Genomic DNA, 10,885 nt, shown 5'->3' with positions numbered 1-10,885 from the left:
TAAAAAAAAAATTGTTATAAAAGTGAAGAAAGTATTGAAAATGAGACATTATTTTGGCCCCATACCTCACATTAATTATTCTATTAGATTTCAGTAATCTTGATAAGTGTTTTGTAACCTGAATGTAACAAGAGTTACATTCAATATCTTTGACCAATCAGTCAATCACTTATTAATTGTGAACTCTGTATCTAATCAATACTCCCATCTGATTGGGGGAAGATATACAAAAGAAATATAAAACATTTCAGAATAGGCTGGCCTCTATTTACACACATGAGACAATTATAAACCAATATAAGAATAAAGAAAATCAAGTGCTAATGGTTTGGGTTGTTGATTCCACTCTAGGAATTCAGAAAAAAAGAAGATTATTGTGGGTAACCTGTGGACCCATGGGAGAAGTGTGACAGAAGTTTGGCCTTTACTATTAACTAGCAGTCTACTTTATTGTTTGGTGTTGGATAATTATTAACCATCATTATATAAATTATTCAGTCATTTCCTGACACCCTGAAGCTTATTACAAAGAGCTGTTCATAGGAGAAGCAGTTGATTACAAATCATCATATGCAATTTGAGCTTTTATCCTTGTGATTTTTCACTTTGTGGTTTATATTTGGAATGACTTCCTGGTTCCTTGTCTCTACCCTTTTCCTCTGCAAGGTGTGTCTACACCATCGGCCAGCAATCACAAGGCCTCTCCCTGTACTTGCTTTAATCACTTCTTCTGAAAGTTGCCCTAAAGTCCTGACAAATAAATTTCATCCGCACCACAATGCCTATGATTTAAGTCGGATCATGAATGTTTGGTGAAAATCCTTCCAGTGATTATTCTGTGAAACATTAAGAAATAAACAGAAACTTTCTTTTACCTGATAGATCGGAAAATACATGAGTACATGTAACAGCCGTGTCCACTTCCTCTCCTACCTGGGATTACGTTGTGGGAGGGAAAAGAGGAGGAGCAGAAGGGAGGCAGACTGCCCCTGAATCCAAGTCCAGCTTTAGGGCAAACTTTGGATAGGAAAACTTAATTTTGGCTCTTTCTGACTCTCTTCTAAGCCCTTCTCTCACATTCCTTGACACACCATGTCCTAGATCCAGCTGTGGATAATTAGCCAGGCTCAACATGTGCCTTGAAGGACAATATGATTCCATAAGGATGACTCCTCTTCACCATCATCAGTTATCATCCCCTGTTCTTGTTGGTAGAAAAGCAAAGGTGCATAATAAATGCATAACTGAAGTACTTGCATGTCTACCAAAGGATATTTACTGATGCAGTCTAACTGCTGGTCTTGAGAAGAACATTTTAGGCTGTATCCAGGGAGAGATAATTGGGTGTGAGTAGCACTGCTCAGCTCCTTCCTCCTGAGAGTCCCAAAAGATGGTGGACACCGCCACTTGGACCTCTCCCCTCACAGTTGAAGACCAGGGTGCCCAGCTGACTCGGTCAGTAGAGCATGTGACTCTTGATCTCAAGGTCCCGAGTTTGAGCTCCACATTGAGTGTAAAGACCACTTAAAAAAAAAAAACGTTACCACAGACCTTAAAACTGACTTGCCCCACTTCAGTAGTGACAGGCACTTACTATCCAGTGATTCTTGTAATACTTGGACTTCTTCTCAGTTCCTGCTTTTAAAAGTCTCATTTGAGGGCACCTGGGTGGTTCAGTCAGTTAAGCATCAGACTCTTGGTTTTGGCTCAGGTCACGATCTCAGGGTTGTGAGATTGAGCCCCACATTGGGCTCCGTGCTCAGCAAAGAGTCTGCTTGGGATTCTCTCCCTTTCTCTCCCTCTCCCTCTGCCCCTCTTCTTGCTCTCTCTCAAATAAATAAATAAAATCTTAAAAAAAAGTCTCATTTGTTTCTCTACTTCTGAACTATTTCTCTATTTTAAAAACATCATGACATGCATGTGTGTGCGTTAAGTTATTCATCACCCTTGTTATAGGTGGTAAGGCAGACTTTATTCAAGGGAGACTACTACAGCATGATTTGTATAGTAGGGAAGATTGGACTCAAATCTGACTCCCACAAACTCCAGTGGGGATCTGTACCCAAAGAATAGTGTTTGGGGCAGTGGATGGAAAATTACTAAGAGGAAACACCAGGGTTAAAGGGAATTCTTGATAGACTGACTCACCAGAATTTTTGCTGAAGGCAGGCCAGAATGATAAGATGTTGAAGCTGGTTAGCTACCAATGGTGGGAGATTTTTGCTGAACTGACTTAGCAGGATTCTTGCTCAAACTGGATTTTACAAAGGCAGAGAGGGAAGCCCAGGTTCACGTCTAGTTAAGCACAGGGATTAAAGGAGCCTGATTAGAGTTTGGTCAAAGGAGAGAGCCTTGGTCTTGTGTGTCCCACCCCCCACTCCTGCCCTCCCATGCTTCTCATGGAAGCAGCATCAGGGGTTTCCCAAGGGGGAAGAGAGCACCATAGGGATGGCCAGCTTTTCAATATGTGGGACAATGGCATGTGGTTGTTAGACTGAGGACCATCTGTAGATATAAATCTAACTAAATAAAAATGGAATCATCGATTTGGATAGATTTAGTGAACCACCTGCATGAAATATATAGCTATAAGGCTATGGGGAAATTGTCTCTATTTACTGATGTAGATATTAAGTACTCAATAAAGGACATACATGGTCATCTGTAAATATGCCTCCCCTCTCATCCATGTTAAATCGTGTTCTTGCCTCAGGTCTCACAGCTTTCCAATCTACTCTGCACAGTTATCTGAAGTTAACAACTGCCCTCTTAAATATCTTTCATGATTTCTATGCTAGATTCCCTCTGTTTTCCCTAGCGGGGAGCACAGATTAGGATTAGAATTAAGGGGCTCCCTTGCCCTGGGTTGTCCAATGGCATATTACCAATGAGAAGCACTTGCAGGACAGGAGGAAGTTGAAAGAAAGGTATTTAATCCAGACAACCTCTCTGTCACATTACCCTGAGGGTTGGCTGAGTGTCTTCAGGAAAGGTCATATGGAGTCCCCCTCTCTAGAGCCATCCTCTCGAATGCCTGTAACCAGTGCCTTCCCAGGGCACTTTGGGCCCTGCAAGGTGGTGACGCTGTGTTATTGCTGCCCCTGGGTACTAGGCTGTTTCTTGCTAGTTTTCTTAATGCTGCCCACGTCTTTGTATATAGTCCCTTTATTAAACTCTCCTCAATCACCCAGGCTAACCGTGCCGTCTGTTTCCTGCTAGACACGTGGTGAATGTAGCTTTTCATTGTTCTGAGATAAAGTTTTGAAATTCTCGCCAAAGGCATCACGTCTGTCCATGCCCAACTTGGCCTTTCTTTGTATTTTCACATTTTTTCACATTTTAAATCATTCCTCTGTTTGCCCTACCTGGGGGCAACTCACCCTCCTCTTCCACTTGGTTTCTCCTGAGGGGAGAGGTATAACTGGAGAGGGGCAGGAAGGAATCATCTGCATGCTGGAAATATCCTATGATTCTTCTGGATTATGGCTGTACAAGTCTATATGTATTTAAAATCTCATAAGCTGTATGCTTCGTATTTGTGCATTTACTGGGTGTGTGTTGAACAACAATAAAAAAATTTTAACAGTGTAAAACAGAAAAAAAAATGACACATTTTAAGTGGGAATCACAAAGCTATGGTGATAAATGCCCTAATATGCTAAATTCTCTTAAACACTACAAATACTGAATGACAAATATACAAAGATTACTTTAAACTGAACACAAACTATACTAATACTTTGGATTTCAATGACTGCATTTCTATAACAAATTCAGAACCTTCATAAGCGTGAGTTATAAGGGTTTTTAAACCCTGCCTACAGCTAGATAAAGTTTTAGTTAATATGTTTGAATGACATAAAGAAAAATAAAGAAAACTTGTTTAAAAATCTTTTTAATTTTTTTGAAGGGAATGCATGCATATTAAAAATGCAAAAGGAACCAAGGTCTGTACACCAAAGAATAAATTTCCCTTTAGTCTTTGTCCTTTTGTCTTACAGACTCTTTCTTAGAGGCAATCACTTCCCTGCATATCTTTCTGGACATACACAGGCATCTCCACAATCTTATATGTATGCACATACTGTTCTCTCACACTTATTAAAAAAAAATGGCAAAATACCTACACATGCTGTTCTGAACAATTGGTTGTTTCACTTAATATACATCTCAGGGGTTCATTCTATATCAGGAAAAAGTTTTGCCTAATTTTTCAAAAAGTCTGTAAAATATCCTTTTATTTGGAAATATCATAATTTATTTAACCTACTGTTTCTGATTTCTTCAGTAACAAGTCATGCTGCAGTAAATATCCATGCAAACACGTATACATTCATCGCTGTATATCAGTAAATACCTTAGTTGTTTGCTTTTTGATATTTATTTTACTGCATTTCAATGATTATGTTATATCACTCCTCCTCCTGTGATTGAGTATGGTGCATAGTTACCGATGCCTACCTGGAGGAACACAGAACAGAACACAGTGATAAACTAGAATTAAATCCTGTCCTCTAGAAATTTGAATCCTAGTGGGGGAAAAGAAAACATAAGGGCAGATGAACACGTATTTTGCAAAGCTTCTCAGGTATAATATATCTAACCTGAATCATTTAAATTTTGTGTTTAATTTAGATCTATTAGTTCTTTGGTGTATGAAGAAATAGTTAATTTCTTTCAGTTAAAATAACAATTTCCCTTTTTACTTTCCTGACTGGACTCTGCCTGATACAATGAAAATTTATAAAAATATACTATGACATTATTAGTGCTCTGTCTAGGAAGAAGTTTGGAAAGAGAAGTTTTGTAAACCCAGTGAACATAAAAAGAAAACCCAACATCTTCTAACCATCCCCATTCACTGAGGCTTTTTATTTTATAAAGAAAAGTCCTCAGAGGATGAAATAAAGTTGGTTTTTACTAGTTAGCTTAAAAACAAATAATTCGATGCTATTTTTTTATAAATATTTAAGCACTGAGTATTTAGATATAACAGTTTTGTGTCCTCGATGGATGACAAAATTATCAGTGGAAACAACTTGAAGATTGGTGTTCAGAACTGTGGTCCCCTAATAGAAACACTTTCCCCCAGGGATCATGAAAACACCCACATGATGATAGAAGTTTTCATTTTTCATTTGGTTGGTTTGAAACATGGTTCTTACTGCTTTTTGTTTGACAAATTATGGACTTAAGTGCAGTGTGAATATACTGAACTGTGCATGGCAACAAAAGGAAAAGGTATAAATGAGCCAAATTTTCACTAGGGATTAAGGTGTTTATTTATTTTTTTAAAGTTATGTGGTCAGTTGTGCATTTTATTTGTTTATTTAGTTATTTATTCATTCATTTTTCTAAAGATTTTATTGATTTATTTTAGAGAGAGAGAGAGCAAGCATGAGTGGGAGGGGCAGAGAGAGAGAAAGAATCTCAAGCAGATTCTGAGCTGAGCACAGGGCCAGATGCAGGGCTTGATCCCAGGACCCTGAGATCATGACCTGAGCCGAAACCAAGAAGAGCCAGAGGTTTACCTGGCTGCGCCACCCAGGTACCCCGGGATTAAAGTGTTTAAAAACATCTATCATTTGGTAATAAGTGGAGTGAGCATTTTTTGGATTTTAACTAAATTTTCTCCTTCTTTATTCTTCCTTCTTTCCTTATCCTCCCTCCCTCGTTTCCTCCCTTCCTATCATTTTTTTCCTTTTTATCCACTTTGGCCTTCTGTGAGGCTAGTCCACGCTGTTCCTCTGAAGTCAAAGGGACAATCACACAAACTGATTCACCCTCCCAGAGCCAATTCTCTGGTGACCTGCTGTAATTGCTTTGCTGGCAGCACATTGCACATTGTTAAAGGGCACACCTGTCCAAAGTAGGACAAAAGTAGGTAATGTGGCCTCAGGAGGCATATTCTGTGTATATGTACTGATGACAGCATAGCCTGCCAAGAGTCTATCCATAAGAGCTTGGGCGTAAGTGCCTTTTCTGGTTGAGTATCAGCAAAGAGGAGAGCCACCAGGCACGTTGCCGGGTTGCGTGGTAAGAAACCTTAGCACAACAGATAATTCATCTCTCAAAGATTTTAGCTCCAAATTACCTCATTAGACAAATTCTGGTAAGCCAGAGAAGAATATATTAAAAGAAGAAAAAGATCAGATTTATTGATTTATTGATTTATTGATTTATTATTTTTGCTTGTTGAAAGGAACCAAACTTAAAATACTGGTCTAAAAAATAAATCTGGATCATTTTTTTTTTTTTTAAATCATGGAAATTCTAAAGAGGCAACGATAGCAGGACCCAGAGCAGTTTTTTTCTTAAATTTACTTCACAAGTAAGATCCCTTACCTTAGAAACTACTCAATGAGTGAGATACATCAAAGGAAGATAATATCTTTTTCTTTTCCCACAGAAATAGTCTCAGAGGTAAAACAGCTGAGCTATGTCACCAGCAAGGGAAGAAAATACCTGATAAAGCAGGTATGATATGTCCTTTCCTAAAATTGCCACTTTATTTACAATACATTATTGAGTTCAATGGATATTTTCCTTCTTATTTGAAGGAAATACATATATATTAACAGAATTTTAGGTAATTAATGCTTAGGGAAAATTATTATTATTTTTTAAAGATTTTATTTATTTATTTGACAGAGAGACACAGTGAGAGAGGGAACACAAGCAGGGGGAGTGGGAGAGAGAGAAGCAGGCTTCCCGCCGAGCAGGGAGCCCGATGCGGGGCTCGATCCCAGGACCCCGGGATCATGACCTGAGCCGAAGGCAGACACTTAATGACTGAGCCACCCAGGTGCCCCTAGGGAAAATTATTACGTGAGTCTTTTTTCTTTCTTTTTTTTTTTTTTTGCAAATCTGAGGAAATCATTCTTTCAGAGTCCTTGTGTCTGTTTCCTTATTATGTTATTTTTTCCCTTAAAGAATTAAATTTGAACTAAAAGACAATGCAATTCTTGCTCCTCTCCAGAATTGTTTGCAAATGTTTCTTATTACCTCCTAGCAAAAATAACCAATAATTTCCTATGCTTGCCTCCTGTGATTGTTTACAATGTTGTCACTCATTTGGTCCCTGGAAATGTTATTGGTTCAAAAAATAATAATAAAAAAATAAAAGGTATAATAATAATATTCTCTGAGAAAAGTGAGATGTCATACTGGGTTTAACCTTGTTTAATCTTATTAAAAAATTATTGTATCTTTTTTTGGAAGTGAATCTTCAAAGTAAAGGAATCTATTCTGTTATATTGTTTAAATAACAAACAAAACCTCAAACTTCATGACCATTTTGTTGTTTCAGGAAGTGGTAGACCAGCAGCCACATTTGCATTTGCTTTCTTGCTTTTGTAATTTGGGCCCAAGAACGTACAGGTAGGGGCTTAAAATATTATTACCTTTGACATTACCTTCACAATTCACCCATGTAATAAGTTTTTAAGTAAATGTGTGCATCTGACTCTTTTTGTCTTACTCTAACACTTAAATGTTTAAACACTTCCCTGATATATATAGCCTTGGATCAGAAACTTGAGGTGATGCATACCCTGTTTCCTTCCACACAAAGTAAATAAATAAGACGAAATAAATGAAATTCACTTTACAAACCTAAGAGGTTAAGTTATATCAATTCTTTCAGGCATTAAGTTTTCAAAAATGAAACTTCAGACTCTCCAAATTATACCATGAACTACTGAAGAGTGTACATTTTGTACAAGGAATGCTGTGTCTATGGATATACAGTGACAAATGCTTAAGTAATTTTGTGGTACTTGTTAGCTGTCTTTAAAGATAATTTTTAAAAGAAATAAAAAAAAATTAAATTCACGAAAGCAAAGAAGATAAGCAGAATAAAGTTAATTCACTAAAGAAGTTAATTTGGTATTTAAGACTTCATTATATTCAGTATTTTATGGCTTAAGTGATAAGGGATCAAATAATTTGTACCGTGTGTTCCAAAATTGATAATCCATAGTTTAAAAAGGACTTGAATAAATCTTTGTCCTTCTTACCTCTTACTTCTCTGTGTTTTGTTTTCTCAAGTTCAACTCCATTGCATACCATTTGATTGGCACAATTAAAACATATCTAAAGAAAAATGCAAATCTGAGAAATTAAATTATTGTATCCAGAGCAAATAAAATGTGCCATAATGTTAAAATTCCAAATAATACACATTGGAAAAAATTGCTGAGCTATATAATAGCAAATATGGTAAATTATTTTCAAAGGTACTTATATTCTCATTTAATGTATTCTTCTCAGGCTAAAGTCCACTTCTCCAACCTGGCTTTAGATCTCAGTAATGGTTGTCCTTGGTCATCAGAGTCACACACCCAGTGCTGGCACTGGAAAAACAAATCAAACCTCAGTCATACTCTGGGTGAGTCAGTCTCATTATTTTCACATTTTCAGGGCAAGAGCATAAAGTATGTAAAGTGACAGTTTAAACAATGAGCACGCCTGTCTGTCAAATTTGTTACCAATAGAAGCCTTGCAATCTGTGGACAAGGAGACCTCAACTTAAATCTGAATTTGTGGATGCAGTTGCTATATGAAAGGAGATTTACAGAATCTTTCATTTCAGTATTCCCTCCTCCTTTTTTTGAGATTACTCATGTATATAATTTTGTGGGCTTTAGCACATTTTCAGTTTACCATAAATTGCTCTAAATGCTAAAAACTATATTGTTCACATTGCAAAGAGAAATGCTTCTTAAATTATATAGTGTGTATCAAGCAACAGGATCCGAAGAATTTGCAGATACCCACAAGAGAAATTAAGGGGGAAAAAAAGCACAATCTTTAGATTGTAATTATTGTTTGAGTTAAACACTAAATTATGGTTCCATAGGTCCCAGTTATTCTTGAGGGGCTTTTATCAGCAAAATGGTTAATTTAAGTGGAACAGAGAAAATTCTCAATCTGTCTATAGATTTGGCATCCTGAGAAAGGGCTACATATTAGTGCAATCAGAACATGGGCATTTACCTGGGTTGCTTAGGTGGTTTTAACTGGGTTACTTAGACGTTGGGTGACAATATTCATTTAGTTGTCTTTAGTTCCTTCCTAGTTAAGGGACAGTCTTTGGACTACTAGTATTAGCATCTCCTGAGAGCCAGTGAGAATTACAGACTCTCAACGTCCACCCCAGAATCAGAATCTGTGTTTTAAAAAGATCCTTAGGTGATTCCTATGAATTTTAATATTTGAATTTGAAAAGTAATGCTCCTGGTAGATAGGGAGTTCAATTTGGGATTAGAAATGCAGCTAGCTGGGCCTTTTTGAAAATTTGCCCACCAACAGTTTTCCTTGTTTTTCCTCTTTCTTTCACAGAAAGAAGAGAAGCACAGTATTTTTGCAAAAGACTAATAGTATCTACAGGACAAAGACAATGAATTCACCTGATCTTTGGAACACTTCAGAAGTACAGGTTTGCTTTGCTTTGGTCAACAATTCATGCCCTAGAAATGTGAGGTCTGTGCTGAGTGTGTGTGCCATGTACGTTATCATGATTGGTGCTATAGTGATGACCATGCTGGGCAACCTGGTTGTGATCATTTCCATCACCCACTTCAAGCAGCTCCAGTCCCCAACCAACTTCCTGATTCTCTCCATGGCCACCACTGACTTTCTGTTGAGCTGTGTGGTCATGCCCTTCAGTATGGTCAGGTCCATCGAGTCCTGCTGGTATTTTGGAGACCTCTTTTGCAAAGTCCACAGCTGCTGTGACATCATGCTCTGCACCACCTCTATTTTTCACCTCTGCTTCATCTCAGTGGACCGCTACTATGCTGTTTGTGACCCTTTGCATTATGTCACCAAAATTACCATCCCTGTGATAGAGGTCTTTCTGCTCATCAGTTGGTCCATTCCCATCTTTTTTGCCTTTGGCCTGGTATTCTCAGAGTTCAACATAATTGGTGCAGAAGACTTTGTTGCAGCCATTGACTGCACAGGTTTGTGTGTATTGATATTTAACAAGCTCTGGGGGGTGCTGGCCTCCTTTATAGCCTTCTTTCTCCCTGGGACTGTCATGGTGGGGATTTACATACACATTTTCATAGTAGCTAGGAAGCATGCTAGGCAAATTGGCATGAGTCCTATCAGGAAACAGGGAGGGTCAGAAAGCAAAATGAAAGTATCATCCAAAAAAGAAAGCAAGGCCACCAAGACTTTAAGCATAGTCATGGGAGTGTTTGTGCTGTGCTGGCTGCCCTTTTTTGTCTTGACGATCACAGACCCTTTCATTAATTTTACAACCCCTGAAGATTTGTACAATGTCTTCCTCTGGCTGGGTTATTTCAATTCCACTTTCAATCCCATTATATATGGCATGTTTTATTCCTGGTTTCGCAAAGCATTGAGGATGATTGTCACGGGAACCATCTTCCACCCTGACTCTTCCACCCTAAACCTATTTCCTGCAGATGCTTAGGCAATGTTCTCCATTCTCCAAGATTTTTTCCTGGTACAGAATCTTGGATGCTCTTTCCCCCAAAGATAGAGCCATGGACTTACTGGATAAAGATATTCTTCCAGTTGGTGTTATGGACACCTAAGTAAGAGCAATAGATCTAGCTTTCTGGGTGTACCAGAGCTACCAAATTGGTCAATTTCTGGGGTTCTGGGGGAGGCACCTCCAATAAAAAGAAACTCTGCCCCATGGCTTGCTGATTCCTGAATTTACACAGTTAGGGATTTAGATTTATTTATTTTGATTTATTTATTTATTTTATTTTTTCATCCTATGACCTGGCCAAATGACATCACACATATTTTTATTCATTTATTCATTTATTCATTTATTTTGATTTATTTAAATCAAATAGGGATCTCCTTTTTTTTCTTATAAACATCAGAAGAGGAGATACAGTTG

General features: G+C 37.8%; 1 protein-coding gene across 1 annotated transcript; it reads left to right on the top strand.

Moving 5' to 3' along the window:
* Positions 1-9,400: 9,400 nt before the first annotated feature.
* On the top strand, positions 9,401-10,444 carry LOC118001491 (trace amine-associated receptor 4). The gene has a single exon (XM_034991610.1). It carries the CDS (start codon positions 9,401-9,403, stop codon positions 10,442-10,444), a length of 1,044 nt encoding a protein of 347 aa, XP_034847501.1.
* The last annotated feature ends 441 nt before the right edge of the window (positions 10,445-10,885 follow it).

The sequence above is a fragment of the Mirounga leonina genome, unplaced genomic scaffold (assembly GCF_011800145.1).
Source record: "Mirounga leonina isolate KUSES-001 unplaced genomic scaffold, KU_Mleo_1.0 Mir_53, whole genome shotgun sequence".
Classification (NCBI taxonomy): Eukaryota; Metazoa; Chordata; class Mammalia; order Carnivora; family Phocidae; genus Mirounga; species Mirounga leonina.
The sequence above is the reverse complement of the archived record's forward strand: the minus strand, read 5'-3'. Positions and strand labels throughout refer to the sequence as shown.